General features: G+C 39.9%; 2 protein-coding genes across 2 annotated transcripts in view; both read right to left on the bottom strand.

The window, feature by feature from the left end:
- The window catches only part of itpr2 (inositol 1,4,5-trisphosphate receptor, type 2), a 71,522-nt gene extending 60,680 nt beyond the window's left edge, over positions 1 to 10,842 (bottom strand). The window contains exons 1-10 of the mRNA XM_061722134.1: positions 10,457 to 10,842; positions 4,647 to 4,717; positions 3,625 to 3,743; positions 3,453 to 3,539; positions 3,061 to 3,219; positions 2,280 to 2,378; positions 2,118 to 2,201; positions 1,842 to 1,988; positions 688 to 783; positions 358 to 402 (exon numbers count right to left, since the gene is read on the bottom strand). Of these exons, the coding sequence (XP_061578118.1) occupies positions 358 to 402; positions 688 to 783; positions 1,842 to 1,988; positions 2,118 to 2,201; positions 2,280 to 2,378; positions 3,061 to 3,219; positions 3,453 to 3,539; positions 3,625 to 3,743; positions 4,647 to 4,717; positions 10,457 to 10,548 (999 nt within the window). The 5' untranslated portion in view covers positions 10,549 to 10,842. The remainder of the gene's footprint in view (positions 1 to 357; positions 403 to 687; positions 784 to 1,841; positions 1,989 to 2,117; positions 2,202 to 2,279; positions 2,379 to 3,060; positions 3,220 to 3,452; positions 3,540 to 3,624; positions 3,744 to 4,646; positions 4,718 to 10,456) is intronic.
- Positions 1 to 18,457, bottom strand: part of eea1 (early endosome antigen 1) — a 72,718-nt gene that overhangs the window by 16,984 nt on the left and 37,277 nt on the right. The gene's annotated exons all lie outside the window — the stretch shown is intronic.

Raw genomic sequence — 18,457 nt, 5'->3', positions numbered from 1 at the left:
TGGACTCAGTTTGGCAGAGTTTGAATCTGTGCGTCTAGAGAAGTCCAATGAGTATTGACTGAGAGTTAAACTATTGGGGTTATATAACCAAAGGATAAGAGCCAGAATGTTGAATTTCTTAACTGATGCAATACCTGTTATGTCTAAAATCCTCCCATACTTTTCTATACTGCCCATTGATTAATCGCCTCTTATTATATCCAACGAATGTAATATTTAAAAAATGGACATTACTGATGCCGACAATTATTTCAATTATGTTTATGAATCAAGTGTTGAAGGATATAAATCATTTGTCAGTGATGCGTAATGCGCCATCCCAGTAGCTTGGAAAATGTGCTTGTTTGACAAACTCACCTCCCCTTTGGACTCCACTGTGCTGTCTTTAAATTCAGGGTTGACCTACAGAAAAATGAAGCAGTCGTTGGCTTCAGATGCAGACAGCTCTGATGACAGTCCTGCCGCTATGATTACCTCAGCACTCAACAGCAAAGCACAGCTGACAGAAGGCATAACAATGGGGATACTGCCACCTACAGCACATCATGTACAAGCCCCTTTAACTCTGCTCACTCTGCAAGTGAAAAGTGGATGCTAAACATTTTTTTTTAAACATATTTATAAATATGCTGCTGTTTTTAAAGCTCTGCACCCACATACAGGAAACAAACAGGAAGCGAGACCCACCTCAGCTGCGAGGTAATTCCCAGTGGCCAGGTGTTTGAAGCGAAACAGGCTGTTCCACTGGCCGGCTCCACCTCTGCAGGGGTCATAGTGCACGACCTGTCACGATTACACAAAACATTGTTTATCATATCATATTTGGTTTTTTTAATACGTCATTTACAAAAGGCTCAATCCCTGCTCATCTCCTGCTGGTCATGTTTTAGATCTAAACAACAACATTATTTCAAAGAAAAAGCAGGTTTATGAGCCACTCAACAAGGATGATTTTTCAATAAATATCCTGTCTGGTGGCCTGCACGGATAACTAGAGTTTAGCCAGACCAAAAGACACATGCTGACATCCAAGCACTTAGTAACAGCAACATCCCTTAATGTGTCACTGAAAAGTATATGAGCCAGATTGGGTATAATAACAACACGTCAGTACCTCATATTGTAACATAAGTGCATTTGGAAACAATCACAGAGGAAAAACAGGAACTTCACATTCGTGACCGCTGATATCAGGGAACATGCAGCACAAAAGATGTTTTTACAACGAATTAAGTGGTACAGTCGGCGTCAGACGTTATGCATAAAGGGGAAATTACTGCCTAAACAAAACTTTTCTGTTTTTGTGCAGAACTTCGGTCAATGGTTATTGTTTTTGAATGTGATCCACTAATGAGGTGAACTGACTCATTTTAAGTCAAGACTGCACTCCAACCGTGGCACGTTTGCTCATTTGGACTAACCGGAGCACATGTTGTAATTGAAGTGGTTTTTATATAATTGCCAAAAATGGACAATATATGTTTTTGTTTTGCTCATTTTTCTTCTTGGTTTCTTAAATGTTGTTGCATTTTCTGTTTTATTGTTGGGAAATGTTGTAATAGTTTGTTATAGTTTGTTACGACTCACAGAGCCTTTGTATTAAACATCTTTAAGCCAAACGAGGCTCGTCAACCTGCTCAAACTGAGCACTGGTTGCTGACAGTCATGCTCATTGATGGGTCACTATTTTACAAAGTATACAATGATGCGAGAGGAGCAGCTTCAAATGTATTCATCCAGCTGTGGATAAGACCCCTGAACCTCATGAATGATCATGGCTTCTCTCTAGAAGAAACATTAATTTTATTGAAACGCTACCATTTCTATGATGTGTGCTTTACCTCGACCTCCCAGAGAGCCTTGGAGCTGGTGGCCGAGGTGGCCGACTGCCGCAGCGTTATCCTGAGAAAGACGTGCTGCTGTTTCTTGTACTCGTCACAGGTCAGAAACTTCTCCTGCTCAGCATGAAACAGCCTCACCACGTCTCCCTGACGAAGGACAAAATACAAAACCGCCGCTTGAAAACAGCACGTCACGCTGATTTGGAAACATGCAAATGTAAGCGGTCTCGGTCAAACCACTAACATCTCAAATCTAAGAAGTATCAAACAACACACCCCCTTCAAGACATCGTCCCTGTAGTCACTAAACTTCATGAACAAGTTGACTTTCCAGCTGGTGTTACAGTTGACAGCATTCACCTGAAGCACGAAGCAGAGCAGAGATTAATAAAATCATGAATCACACTGATAAAAAAGACATTAATTAACCAGTCCCACCTCTTTGCAGCCACGGTTATCCAAGAGCTCGATGTTACTGGCATGAAGGGGCTGTCCAGCATTCACTGGCATCAGGACCACTTTGTCTCCGACCACCACCTTAAAGCCAAATAGACACAATTCATCAAACAGAAGACACAAGCTTCACACAACCAAAAGTCATCCACTTTTCTCTATCAATTATGTGTTTTTCTTCAAGGATGTGAACACAACATGCTAGGCTTCAATGGGAGAGTGGTTGAGCTGTTCACAGCAAACAGGCGCATTCATATCATGGTCAGAGGACATAAATATAGCATTCAAAGATAAAGTGACTGAAAAGAAAACCGCTGTTTCTGTATCATCGGTTGCATAATGCATGCTCCCTAACCCGTCTAAGCAAACACTGTAACGGACTCAACAAGGTCAACTATTACAGCAGCCACACACAGGCACACTGTGGCTGCTGAAATGGGTGGCTCAAACCTCTTGTCAATGCAGTGCTGAAAGATTTAATCGCATGAAAATCCTGAAAGTCTACATGCAATTTAAAAAAGGGGTGTTGCATCCACTTTGGTTTCCGTGGCTGATGTTATGCAGAAACACCATGCACAATCAAGAGCAATACCTGCAATCATAGGATGCTAAAGCCCATGGAGAAGGACAAAAATCAGAAATGTTACTGGAACAGGGCAAACAATGAACTGTCAGTCTATTGTAGAGAGAGAGAGACGAACGCCAGGTTTTTTTGTACAATACTTCATATGTAGAGAAGGGCGATCCACAGCAGAGGACAACCTACATTGTCTCCTTCACTGCGGAGCTTCCAGAAGGGCTGGATGTAAAACCAGGAGCCCTCATTCCCAGCGGGGTCCAAGGAAACCCGCATGGCATTCTTCTCGAGCAGCGCAGGCAGTCGTTTGTTCACCGTCAGGTATTTGTTACTCTTAATGTGCAGGAACTGTGACAAAGACGGGTCAGTAACAGCCGTGTAGGATGGAAATAGGTCAAATTCATATTATGAGCAACTAAAACTACTTCACTTCATTCCAATGGTCAAAAACAAAAGTCAAGATCACAACACATTTGGTACTTTGACTTAAAGTTGCTTCAGTGTTAACAGGCCCTTACATTTTATTTGTTGACTTATATTTTGGAGCCGTTCTGCTAATTTCTGGATGAGATGTGCTCTACCTGGATGACGTTGCTGTACTTGACGATTTCTCCCAGCAGCTTCTTGTTCTCCGAGTCGTTCTGCTTCTGTTCCAGCTCTGCTGCATGCTGAGTGACAAAGTGGGAGACTAACACTTCTGAAGATGCACAACAGAGATCCAGACACAGACCATAGTTGTAAAAAAGATGATACCTGTAACTTTTTAAAAAGTTCCCCTTGTGTGTTGTTGTTCCCTTGTTTTCCTTGTTTTGCCTTCCAGAACTGCTTCTGGGCCGAGTATCTGTTCATGGGACACACCTTGAAGAGGCAATCTGCGGAGGAGGAGAAGCGTTTACGCTCACTGGAATCAGTCCCTTTGACTTAAAAGACAATTACTGTGACTTTTTCCTTTCCCAAAAACTGACAGATTTCATTGAGATTATAATGAAATATCTGTGACATGCTTCGGTCAAACCATGGTGATAAAAACCACGTTCTAACGGCTCTGTTCTTCTTCAATGGGTTGCGCATCTTTAGGAATATGTGTTGCAGCTTTGTGCTACCTACTTCTAAGGTACGGCAAAGGAGGCAAGATGGGAAAATGAGTCCAGATGAAGATGAGGAAGCTGGATGACTGTGATGTAGGTCTGTCATGTCACAGCACTAAATCTGAACCGTTCAACAAATGGGTTGAGAATTCAAACACCAAAATAATAAGTCTAACTACAAACGCATGGAGTGCTGCTGGGTGTATGAAAAGTATACTTCAGGTGCTCTTCGGCATGGGGATCCAAAAGATTGAAAAACAATTTAGAAAACCGAGGCACTCAAGAAGTTAGAAAAATATAAAAAGCCTTTATTGATCATGGCTTAGTAAAAGTAAAAAAAAGAGGCTTTCAAGAAGAACAAATCTTGTTATCTGCCATGTAGGCCTCTTCAAGGAAGGCCTACATGGCCGAAACATGTTGGCATTTTTTTTTACTTTTACTAAGCCATGATACAATAAAGGCTTTTTATATTTTTCTAACTTCTTGAGTACCAAAATAATAATGTGTAAGCGCAGAAAATATAATTTCTTTAAAAAAAAAAAGGAAGTGACACTCAAGGGTCCTTATCTGATAAAACTGCATGTTGAAGTCACTCACTTGAGAGGCAGCTGTGAAGTCCTGTAAACATGTAAAATCTTGTGTATTTGTGTGACATCAGGCCAGTTTAATAAACACAATCCTACGCACCTCTGAATTTCTTGGGTGGATTGGCGAGGTCTCCAGCATCGGGCTGGACCACACACCTGTCATCAACAAGCCTGCAGGAAACAGCAAAAACGATAAAAGCACATCTGCATTTAGTATAACATGCATCATTTGTATCTACTCTTAGATAATCCCTCCAGTAGCTGATACAGAACATCACTTGATAGCAAATATTTGCCTTAGACAAACTGCAGTGCAGCATCACTGTTGAATGCAAATACATGAAGTACAATGGCACTTACTACAAAACCACTCTTTTGAATATGACATTCAGGATCATCCATATTAGCCACCTGCTGGGTGAAAGATTAAGTGGAAATACGTGGGAGAGCGAATGTTTCGTTCAATATCACTCAAATCTGTTTAGAGCTCTGCAACATCCGGAGTGATGCGGGGCATCTCTGCGTACTGCTATGATTCGCCCTTTGCTGCCTGGCATGAGCAGATCTGCCCAGTCTTGTAAGTATGCTTCCAGATAAGTGAATTGAGATAAAACAGAGTTCGACTTCTGCATGAGGAAAAAAAAAAGGAAAAGCTGGAACACGCATCACAAAACCAGACATCAATGGAGTGGACGCTGTACGGATCAAGGAAGAGCAGGCCTCCGTGGCAGTAGCCACTAAAGGAAACCATGTAGCGTCTGCGCGGGGTTGATTAGAGGGCGGTCTAAAGGTTTCGTCCATTTACCAACTGCATACTTTACCACATCCTACCATCTCATTTGTTTATTTGTAAGTTGCTGGACTATTTTGAACACCAGAGATGTTTCCTTACCAGCTACACAGGTGCTAGGCGGCTCAGTAAAACTCACATCTGGCATTTTAGCACAGCTTCCAGGCTGAAAATGCAGAGCTGCTGATAACAGATACCATAACAAATGCTTTTGGTCTCGTGTGGATGGAGAAGCTAATCTGTATTACTGATCAGCATGTCATATGTGACTCAATAAGAGAGATGAAAATGAATTACAGCCCACCATACCAGTGCAAATCAGGTCGGTAGTAAATCTTTTAAAATTTACGATATTCATCCGTGTTTTTTTAAGTTAATTTCTACCAAAGATCCTCATTTTCTTTTAGCTGCTGCAAGTCCAACCATAGTATCTCTGCAACCTGTGTTAGTAGTCAGCACAGAGAGACTGTTGGTGCTCCTAATGGCAGAAAGCCCACTCTTTAGTGGAATAAGAGAGAAAAAGCTGGTAAAAGCATCAACATCCACAAACAAGAACAAAGGGCCTCTCTATTAAAAACCACTGCGGAACGCACTGCATTTGATTGCAACTACTTTTATCGGTGTGATAACTGTCAACTTAAATCAAAGAACAGAGAAACATAAACTCCATACTTGAGTGATAAGGAGAGACGGAGCCACTCTGCCTGTGGCTAAAATGCACGTCACGTCACGTCACGGCTCCAGCAGTGAAGCATCAGCCAGTTTTGGGAGAAAACCCCCTGATTCTATCAGTTCAACTGGCCCACTCATTTACCTCATTTGCATGAAAACAGCTTTCCAGGAGGTTTTGTTTGATCAATTTAAAAAGACACAAAATAAGACATAATTATCTCAAGTCACACTGAAAACTATAATTAAAACCACATTTCATACCGAGGGAGCTCTAATGATTTCAATAAAATGCCACTTTTTTTTATATAATCCAGAGTAAAAGAATATTCAGCAGCAAAACTTTTTCTGTTATTAATCAAACAGGTCATTTTGTTTTGTTGATTTGGTAAGAAGTCTCTACAGTATGTTACACAACTGCCATTACATTGCAAAATGTTACTAATTTGTTTGCATAAACCTGTACAAAACAAAAGATCAGGATGACTTTAAAAGAAATGTTAAATCTCCATCCTCACATTGCTTTCCACCATCTGTGTCCTCGTCTTCTGCTTTAGTTTAATAGTAACAGCCGTTTTACCTCAAGCTGCCTCAAAATTGACTTATGACATGCTACTGGCTCTACTTTGTTATGCAGCTATTCATGTTAAATTTCCATAATTCGGTTTAGCATAAAGAATGCATCACTTCAGGGATATTGTGGTTTTAATTCATTGAAACTTTTGGTTTGTAAAGTCACCAGTGCCTCTACCTAAAAACTAACTGCGGCATAAATCACACTTTCCAGTGCAGTTAATATATTAATGCGATAACCTTCAAGTCAAATGTTATCATGACAACCATATTTAACCTGGCTCAGTCGTTTCCTCTTTGATACAAAGAACTACCGGTAGTCTGGATCTTCTGGATTAAATTTTGATTTTCAAAGGGGCAGGAATAACAGACGCAGAATAAACAGCCTCTGGATCGACATACAAGCAAAGAGAGAAACGAGTCAGCTGACATAGGCGGTACAACAACCAGACTGGTATCAGGAAGAGACATCCAAAAAAGGTACATAGTGGAGTAGGAACAGTTACTGTTGATGGTTTTGCCGTGAAACCTTATTGATGAGAGGTGTGTTTAGCAATTTTGCTCCCAACTTGGTTGTTTTCAGAGGTGACTGATGGACTCGGTTACATGAGGCACTGCAAATGGTTTGGTCTGTCCTGTCCCAGTGGAAATAACTGAATGGGAGAGTTGCCAGACCCATTCCATGAGAAGGAGAGTTCATGAGTGAACGGATACCCGCGGCAGATCAAGCTACAATAACACTGGGCACACAAAGTGAGGATTTTAACATTTGCATTCACAATATATCTAAGAAAAATGCTTTAAACTGCTGAAATATGATGACACACCAGTATGAATTTGAGAAAGTCTCTGTATAATGGTATCCATCAATCCACTCTATCCACACAGCTGTTTGAGCAGCACAAGCGCACTCATTCATCCTGTCCTCTGCAGAGAAACACAATGCAATGCACAGTTCTCCTGAAGCATACAGAGCTGGCATCTCTGTTTAAATGAGCCGAGCCATTTCTCCCCCTCTTTTTGGTCCACGGCACTTGATTAGTGTGAGTTCTCAAGCCGTATACAATTTCCTCAAAGTCTGTATCAACATTACATCTAAATGAGAGACAATAGGGCTCAACAGGAAGCATTATCAAGTGCTAAGTAGCTAAACAGGAAGGTGTTCTGGAAAAGTCACCACAGCTCATAAATTATGAAGTCAACCTCTACAGGGAGCGTTTGACGAGGCCTAACACTCTGTAACCAAGTTAAACATGAACCTAAGATAAATGTACCAGGCTGGACACACACACGCTAATAATAGCTGGTGGTTGCATTGAGTGGATTGATTCAACAGCCCAACAACGAATATGACACAAAATACAGAGCAATCAGATCTGGTTCTCCTGCTGGAAGAAAAACAAAAGAGAGAAATCAGTCAGTCGCAAGAAAAGTTAGAAAGATTTTAATGTTGGAGTCTGTAACAGCGTGAACAAGGAAACATGCTGATAAAGACTAAAGTCTTATTTCATTGTTGGCTAAAGGTGATGAACAAAAGTAAAATAATCTGAAGATACAAACTCTTAAAGAATGGATCCTGTGAGTAAATTGAAAAAAAAAAATACATTAAAATGATATAATGAACTCTTCTGGCAAGTAAGAAAAGTGTGAAAACAAAAAATAAAAATGTACGGTCTCTAGTGGGAATAAAAGGTCAGATGGCTGTTGATCTTTTTGCAATAAAAACAGGTGTGAGGAACTAACAGATTTACTGTGATCCTGAGCAAACATGGGCATGGACAGCCTTGTGCGGTCGAGGTTACGTTGTGCTCACAGAGGTTGCAGCCCAGGCAGGTTTCTGCACGCTCTGTGCTTCAGATACTGTAGCTCTCGCACCAACACAGCTCAGAAAAATACTCAAAGCTTCTGCCAAACTACATGACTTAGTGGATGGCTGATAAGAATTTCACTGTTTTACGTCACAGCAACAGGAGGAGTGTACAATCTGCAGAAGCTGCACTTGCGTATTATGACATTTAGAGTTTCTCTGTCTTGCTGCTGCTGCTGCATGCATTATAGCAATTCTTTGGGAAGAGTCTTTTTTCTGGGAAAAATCCCCGTTTTCAGATCATTGAGAGTCAGGAAACGCCGATGCATGCAAACAGGTTGTGAGTCTTTCACACGTCTTTTAACAACGGCTGTATGGAGCTAGTCCTTGTACTGCGGGTGGCACTTTAGGAGGAAAATGGAATGACAGAGTCAGAAACAGACTGAAACAGAGGACGTGGGTGGGGCATACTCGTTCCTCGGGGTCAGTCTGGCTTTCCACACTTGTGTCCAACTTCTGAGGCATTTCACCTTGCACTGAGACCACCAGCTCCGGAGGAACCGCAGCCAAGCAAAGTGACATTTTTAATTATATTTTAAGCCCATGACACTTCACTGGCTGATCACAACAGAAATGACACCTGTATCAATAGAAAATAATAATTAATCTGGCTGTGACCAGGGTTAACTTGTAAACTCCTGTCAGCAAGTTGCTCATCAAACAACCATTACATCAATAGATAGAGTAGAGACTAATTCACAGGAGCTTTTTCCACAAGAGAGAAGACCAATTTGAATATTTATGGCATTTATTCCTGTTTGGCCCTCTACTCATCTCATCAGATGATGGTAGATTAATCTTGCCACCCTCAGGTGGGGGTCCCAAGCCTCGGGCTGGTAACCTGTGATTTAAATAATGGCCTGAGGTGGCTGAATCTGAAAAGAATCTGAGTTTTGTTGGGTTTTTTTTAAGAAATAGTTTCGTCTCAGATCAAAATCTGAGACAGCTCACTGTTTTGTGTAGGCAACACCCATTTCTTAGATAATTCTGATAATTTGTTTGCAGTATATTCAGGTTCTCTAGCAGGGTCACTAATAGGGTTGCCACCCGTCCCGTAAAATACGGAGTTGTCCTTTATTTGAGAAAAAAATGTTGCGTCCCGTATTGAACTAATACGGGACACGATTTGTACCGTATTTTCATTAACTTTTACACCATATTCTAGTTGAATTATTGAAATAAGTTAACTTTTACACCATATTCTAGTTGATTTATTGAAATAAGTTTACTTTTACACCATGTTCTAGTTGAATTATTGAAATAAATCAACTTTTACACCATATTCTTCACCTGTAGGCTATATTATACATTTGGGCTGATGTGGACATACAGTAGCATAGGAGGATATTTCAGTTGCTAGCATGGTTGTCTGTCTGTACAGTCATGCAAGTTCAATGCTATTAAAACACTTTAAACTTTAAATCAAAGCATTTTGTTTTTTCATATAAAATAAACACATTTTTATTCAGTTTAGAAGTTTTGGGGCTTTTTTTTGGCTCCTGCGCTGCTGAAATCAGGACGTCCCTTATTTCTATTTCTGAAAGGTGGCAACCCTAGTCACTAAACACACACTTCTTTCAATGACGGAGTAGGGGTGCATGAAAACTAATAATAAGTTCAACAAAAGCTTCTTACACCTCCTTCATTTCCCCCCCAAGAAAGGCCAGCTCTGATTATGCGAGCCATCCTGCGGGGAGTGAACATATCCGCTTTCACGTGTGTGCCTGAACAGCACGCAGTTTTGCAGGGTATTTTGCATTCCTGTTACATTTGCGTGAAGAATTTCCTGAGTGGCACCTAGCGCGCTGACGGGCCTTGGCCGCAGGTCGCGTCTGAAAAGTTTGTCTTTTTTGGACGCAAGAAGGATAAGAAAGCTGTAACTGGCGTCTAAAGTGAAGTGAAAGTGCTTCATGAATGCACCCGAGTGGACTGATGTGTGTGTTGTCAGGAGAAAGAAAAGAAGAAAGAAAGAAAGAGAGAGAGATAGACGACACACGCAGGAGGAACATACCCCAAAGTACTGATGAAGCCATTCACCGAGCCTTCCGCGTAAAGAGACACAATGTCTCCAATGTGAAGAAAACTGGACCTGTGGTCTGACATTCTCACTGAAGAAGGCTTGTAGATTTGTCCTGTTTTTCCATTTATGACCAAATGGCACTCCCCTCTCTCTCTGTGTGTCTCTGTTTCTCAGTCTCTCCCGGGGTGAAGTCGTCCACACGTTACAGCGCCAGAGCTCGGGCGGCCGCTACATTTACCTTCATTCTGTCACAGTTTCTGCGCGTCCATGGCGCCACTCACTAACACAACGTGCACACAGACCGCGGGCGATTTGTAAAAAAAAACGATGTTCTGTTTTCTTAAAACACTTGTTCAACTTCTTCCTGTATGTCACTCGGAGGGTGCTCCTCTTCTTATCCACTTCAGGGGGTGGAGACTGCTGCTGTCAGGGCTGTGAGCAAATTCCCTTCGATGACATCGTTCATTTCGGTTTTTACTCACTTTGCTCACACTGGGGGACGCAAGTCAGTAAATGATCATTTTAAAGAATTTTTTTTACTGCGATATATATGTAAAAATCATGGGCTGTTTCTATCTTTCATGGGGCTCTTTGCAAGATCCCTTTTTTTTTGGGGGGGGACCTTATTTTTAAAAACTGTACTTCAATAGGAGGAGTTGAAACCCTAGATAGTGATTTTTTTTTTGTTACACCTTTAGAAATGAAACTAGAGCTGTTTATCTAAGTTGAAATGAAACCTAGCTGGTTAACTTCATTTTTTTGAGACTGTCTGAACCACCACAGTAGCATATTATGGCTAACTTGTGTCAAAATTTAATTAAAAAAAAATATATATATTTTTTTTTAATAACTTGCGAATTTGTGTAAAAATTAGAAAATTATGACTTTTTTAAATTCACAAAATTGGAGGATAGACCTCAGATTTTCTAACTTTATACTGCAAGTTTCGAAGAAAAAAACTCATATGTAGCCTATTTTAGGCTTTATTGAAGTGTTTACCATATTTTAAGCAATGTGAATATTCAAGAACTCATAAATGAAGGCAGGTCATTGAATTTCTTTCCAATGCTGCATATTGAGGCAGGTGTTGACCTGGCAGCTTCAGAGCCCCCTGGTGGCTACAGACAGAGCTGGGTAGATTAGCCAACAATTGTACTCAAGTAAAAGTACTGTTACTTCAGAATAATATGACTCAATTAGAAGTAAAAAGTAGTCATCCAAATAATTACTTGAGTAAAAGTAAAAAAGTACTCAAGTACTGAGTAACTTTTGAGTAACGTCTGATTTATTTTTTTAACACAACCATTCAAACAGACAAAAGTACAAAATAATCATCTTCAGGCAAATTAAATCAATAAAATAATAAAATAAATTAAAATTAACAAAAAATAGCTTAAATTAAAATTAGCTTAAAGTAAATTCAAGTACTTTAATAAATAATAAAATAAATAAATAAAATAACAGAATAAAAAAATAAATTAAGCACAAGTAGCACAAAATTTCAAGCCTTTGTACTTTTCTTTTTTAACCAGGCAGAACTAGAACAAGCCCATGAACTCATAGAAACTCTGTGTGTGTTTGAGTCTGTGTATGTGTGACAAAACATGCAAAAACAAACATTTTTCCCCAAAGAATCACTCAGTGATGTCATGAGATTGACGCGTACGCGGATAAAAGGGATAAAAGAAAAGTAACAGCTCAACGTAGCCTAATGTAGCGGAGTAAGAGTACAGTTTCTTCTTCACAAATCTACTCAAGTAAAAGTAAAAAGTATAGGGATTCAAAACTATTCCTAAAAGTACAAAATTTCCCAAAACTTACTCAAGTAAATGTAACGGAGTAAATGTAACTCGTTACTACCCTCCTCTGGCTACAGGGGGTCACATGCAAGTGCGTGGTCTGCATATAGCAAGAAAAGCTCTGCATAAATCTGTTAGGGTAACTATTTTTATTCAGTTCAATTCACTTTTATTTATATAGTGTCTATTATAATAAAAGTTGTCTCTAGCAGCTAGAGTCTAGCTGCTTTCCAGAGACCCAGAACATGATCCCCAAGCAATTATTACATAAACATAACATAAACACTGGCAGGTAAAAAACTCCCCTAGTGGGAGAAAAACCTTAAGCCAAACAGTGGCAGGAAAAACTCTCCTCTAGGAGGGAAGAAACTTTGAGCAGGACCAGGCTCATAAGGGGGGACCCTCCTGCCGAGGCCAGTTGGGCAGAGCAGGAAAAGAGAGATCAGAGAGAGAGAATGATGAACAGAGAAAGGAGAGACACAGACACGCTGTCAAAGGTACAAAAGACAAGATATTAGTATTAACTATCCGTGAGAAGAAGATTTTATTTGCATTTATTATTTTTTCAGTGATGAAAACAAATAAAGACAAATATGAGGCAGCATCTGAAGATGAGCTGTGTATTTTGCAGCAGGATAAAAATGATAACTGCAGATATGATGATCACAAATAAACAGCATCTAGACGTCTTTTAAATGATTCATTTTATCTTCATCAGGACCATTAGGCTGTAGGCAATTATTTCACATTAGAGCCGCCAGAACGATCACGGCTGTTTGTGAACACGTGGCAAGGGTGAGAGCTTATTTGTCTGTGTGCTCATTAGACAAGTCCACGCTGTCATGGACACACAGGATGGTGTGTCTGTTCCCACAAGAAAATGTTTTCTGTTTTGTCTACTTTCATGTTAAATCTCACCATGGTACGTTGCTCCCTCTGATTTATTGTATTGGATTTGTTTTGAGGAATGCCGCGTTACGGTGACTCTACGTGCAAAAGATGATGTCGATATCTTAAACAAAACAGCATTTAGAAAAAAAAAATTAAAACCAGCTATGGTTGCCTCTAAAACCTTTTTCTTTTTTTAACATTTTTATGCTTTACATTTTATTAATTGTTTTTCAATAAAGTATTATTGGACTGAAATGACGAGAACTTAAAAGATAAAAGTAAAATGTACCTAATATATTCTAACTTCTTGTTTTATTTTCTTCCAATACATGACAGACATGGGAACAGTGAAAGACACCACCTCCACCTCTGAAACCAAACTTAAAACGTTGCTCTTTAGTAAACCTGTAGTCAGTGTAAACTCTAGTGACCTATGGGGGCCAGTAGGGCCAGTAGTCATAGCTGCAGCTACAGGACCAGACTAAAGCAGGATCATCTTAAAATTAGCTTCATCGTAGATATGCTGCTATAGATCTACGCTGCAGGGGGACTCCAACATGGCCACTGAGCGTTGCCCCTCACCCCTCCTTCTATCCTCTTCTTCTCTTTCCTTTCTTGAGCTAAATCCACAGCTATTAATCAGAAATATCCCATAACCATATTTGCAGTCTTTACAGGTCAGAGCCCCCCCGCCACCTCCATCTGTTTGTATCAGGGGTGGACAATCCTGGTCCTCGAGGGCCAGTGTCCTGCATGTTTCTACATGTTTCCCTGCTTTAGCACCACCTGATTCACATGACTGTCACTAATATACTTGTGCAGACATTGATGATATGCTGGTGATGATCATTAATTTGAATCAGGTGCGTTAATGCAAGGAAACATCTAAAACATGCAGAACGGCCCTCGAGGACCAGGATTGCCCACCCCTGTTCTATAGAGATGTCTCTGTTGGATATCTACTGACATCCTGACCTGCAGCCCCCCCCCTCTGACCATCCCAGTGTCTGCTGTCCAGTACTGGAGTTGAGGGGGGATGAGGGGGGATGGCATCCCCCCCTGAAATAAAAACAGTCAAAATCATCCCCCCTGTAAAACTGCAATCCCCCCTTTCCATCCCTTATGTCATTTCATCAATGAATGTGGTTTTACTGCTATTTCAACATTTACAGTCATCACCAGAAAAATAACACCTGAAAAATAACTTATTTGACAATTTCCCCCTGTTTCAAGTAAATTTTCACTTGAAATAAGTAGGAAAATCTGCCAGTGGGACAAGATTTATCTTCTTATTACAAGCAAAAAAATCTTGTTCCACTGACAGATGTTTCTATTTATTTCAAGTGAAAATCTACTTGAAACAGGTGAAAATTGTTGTTTTTTCCAGTGATGAGTCGTGTAATGAGATTCTTTTACTAAAATGAGACATTTTAACTAGAAATAAGACAAATATTCTTGTTAAGATTTTGAGTTTTTGCAGTGATCCATTTTACTTATCCTGTGAAGGACAGAGTCATATTGATAAGTTCAGAAAAGTGTTTTTTATTGTTGTGTTTTGATGTATTTGATGTAAGCCCAGTGGATATTTAAAGCTTACAGAAGGCTGCATTTAACTGCTGCTATGTCATTCCTGCAGTATTTCTGCAGGTGTTTTGGTCACTGCTATTATTTGTAATATATTATATTATTTGTAATCAGCACAAATTATCTGTCCCCATATGATAAAATCCACCATCCCCCCTGAATTCTTTTTACAACTCGAGTACTGCTGCTGTCTACACCTGTTTATAGTCATCTCTGTAGTACACAGCAATGTATCAGTCATATGTACATAGAACTCTTAACACTTATATGTCTTGTACCTTTGACAATGTATCTGTGCCTCTCCTCTCTCTGTTCTTCATTCTCCCTTTCCTATCTCCCTTTTCCTGCTCTACCTGGTTGGCCTTTGGCAGGAGGGTCATTCCTTATGAGCCAGGTTCTGCTCAAGGTTTCTTCCCTCTTAAAGGGGAGTTTTTACCTGCCATTGTTTATGTGATAATGTTCGGGGGTCATGTTCTGGATCTCTGGAAGAGACAACTTGTATTTTAGAATTTACAAATAAAATAAAATTGAATTAAACATATGCAAATCGTAGAGATAAGCAGTTTTTTAAATTACCACTTCATTATTTAGTTAACTCAATTAATTGGAAGAAGAAAAAAACTGTGATCAGCAGCAGACCGATCAAATGAGCTGCAGCTCTCGGATGACAGCCGCTCATAAAATATAAATGTAATCTGTTGCGTTCGTCTGCAGTGTACTGCGCATAATGATACACTAGGGGGCGCTGCTGATCAAACCTGAGACAAACACGTCACTCGGGCAGTTCCTGTATTTGACCATTCAGGCCAGTAAAGTGTCACAGCCTCTCCTCTCTCTGTGTTAAATACAAACACACCTCAAACTCTTTGTTCACACTGGTTTCTATGACTCGTTTTACTCGTAATATGCCTGCGAGACACAATAACACTTACTTTGTTAAACAAAAAACACACAAAGATTATCTGTGAATTCTCCGGTGAGACTAGTGAAGGTGTCAGGGTAATCATCAAGTAATCATCAGGTAATTGTCAGACTGGATAATGGCGGCAACATTTCTGAGCGGCAAAGAAATACCATGGAAGAGGTGCTTTTTATTGCACAGTCTGGCATCACTGATAACAACTGATTTACACAGAGGATAGATCATTTCTTCCCGGTCAGGCCATCTTTCCAGTCACGCAATGTAGGAATAAGGTCAGATTTAACCTTTAACAGAAAGTAAAACGTTAAAGTTCAAAGTACAGTACTCTTTTATCACTCTGCTAAACCATCTTCTCAGTAAATAACACCTCAGAAGACTTAGATGCTCCGATTAAGGTCATGTCAAATTATGTTTATGGGTAATATAATGATTCAGAAGTTCAGGAAAGTAATCATATAATAGTTATAATATATATATATATATATATATATATATATATATATATATATATATATATATATATATATATATATATATATATATATATATATATATATTTATAAAATATCAAATATATCCACTTCACTTCATATACATTTTATTAAATACATTTCTTGGCTTGTTAAAGCATATTCTTAAAAGTATTTAGGAACAAGATTTGATCACCATGTAAAATATGATCCAATATTAAACTGGCCTCACAGCATGTATTAATAATATAATGTAATTGATATGTAATAAATACCACTCGGCCCAAGTTAGCTGTTTGAGATTCAGAGGCTTTTTGAAAATAAACCATTTTTGGATATGTTAAAGGCAAAATAGTTGGTCATTTTCCTAAGTCTTAATGAAGCGCATGTGAAGTGCTTTGGGGAAAATACCACAGAGCTGTAGTGCTACAGTTCCTCTTTCAACCATGTATTGACAGTCCAGTTCATAGTAGCCACTTTAAATGGGGGGAGTCTGTCACTCGACTAGACTCCACCCCCTTCCTCTGTCATCTGTGTATATTTTGAAAGGTTTCTGCGAGCTACCGACTTTAGAGGAACAGACAATGCTGCATGATGTGAGGTTTGTTGCAGTTAATGTTGTGGCCTGTGTCCAAAACCAGGCAGGTGGGTTTCAGGAGGGAGAGCAGTTACCTGCCAACCTGAAAAGTCAGTGGTTTCAGCCAATGGCCAGCCAGTATCCCCTCCTCATCAGTCACTGTTATGCCACAAAGCTGAGCAAAGTCATTATCAGTTTATACCAATCCAGCTTCGGCTAAATGCAGCAGTAATTTTTGATTTTGAGACAAAAAAACCCATCTGAAATGAGATCTTCCGCCGTACACGTCTGCCACAGGTCTGCAGCTATTTCAGAGGGGATCGGCTGAAGGAGCTGGTACCAGCTAACTTTGATTGGACAACATGATGGCGTGCAGTATGATGCAAAAGAGGTTTCAAAGCGGCTCTTTGGAAGTCAATGGTTATGTGACTGATGCTTTGTCCGATGTATTTACAGTCTATGGGTGCACTTTATAATGTGGTTTCTGGTTTGTAGTACTATTTGAATAAGTAGTGAGAAATGTTATACACAATACTGCAGTCACTGTATCCCACAATGCATCACAGGTACTTGTATGGAACCGATGGTCCCTGTGTTGTGATGCATCTGAAGCAATGAATGAGCAGTGCCAAACAAAGAAGTGAAAATAAGGTGATATTGGAAACATGGTTGTCTTGATATTCCCACTCTTATCTTGGATCTGTGACATCACAAAACTTGTCAAATGTGAGTCACCTCGCACACCAAAACAAATCATGTCAGAACACAGCAACAGTACAATTATCAATAATATCTTTTCTTTAGGGGAGCATACTGGCTTAGTGGTCAGCACTGTTGCCTCACAGCAAGAAGGTTCCCGGTTCAACTCCCTGGCACGTCGGGGGTCTTTCTGCGTGGAGTTTGCATGTTCTCCCTGTGCTTGCCTGGATTCCAGTCCAAAAACATGCATAGTAAGTGAACTGATGTTTATAAATTGCCCGTAGGTGTGAGTGTGTCTGGTTGTCTGTGTATCTATGTAGCCCTGTGATGGACTGGCGCCCTGTCCAGGGTGTACTACTACTACTACTGTCCTTTAGCAAGACGCTTTTATCCAAAGCGACTTACATCTTACACCATGGAGCAATTGGGGTTAGGGCCTTGCTCAGGGGCCCAAGGTGGTTCATCTTGGTTGCCATTCTGGGGCTTGAACCTGGCCAAAGCCCACCTCTGTAGCCACTAGACTACCGCTGCCTTTCACCTAAAATTAGCTGGAAAAGGCTCCAGCAGACCCCCGTGACCCTGCAAAGGATAAAGCGGGTATAGAAAATGGATGGATGGATGTTGTCTTAAATTTTTTTTTTTGGGAGTTTTACTTGATGCATCACAAAGCTGCTGAAAGTCAAAACCCTCAGAAACCAGCAGGTGTTGTCGTTGTGGAGCCCGTGGTGTAATGTGGAGCCTGCTAGAGTTTACTTCTGAACAGTAAACTTGAGTTATAGATGTTAATTGGTCTTTTTGCCAAAGGCATCCTGAAACATATTCTCACTTATTCTGGTCGTGTGAATTCACTTATAAATTCTGGAGGGACTTCCACAAGTATATTGCTGATTCTGTCTTTTCTGATTTTCATCTTTATTTTAAGAATGTTATTTTTGGTTTTCATAATTTTAATCACAAAGATAGGGATGCTTTATTTTTTATAAATCTGTGTTTATTTTTTAGCAAAGTTTCACATACATAAGTGCAAATTCATCCACAGAAAGCCTGAAC

Source organism: Cololabis saira, chromosome 5, assembly GCF_033807715.1.
Source record: "Cololabis saira isolate AMF1-May2022 chromosome 5, fColSai1.1, whole genome shotgun sequence".
Classification (NCBI taxonomy): Eukaryota; Metazoa; Chordata; class Actinopteri; order Beloniformes; family Belonidae; genus Cololabis; species Cololabis saira.
This window is presented reverse-complemented; position numbering and strand designations above follow the sequence as displayed.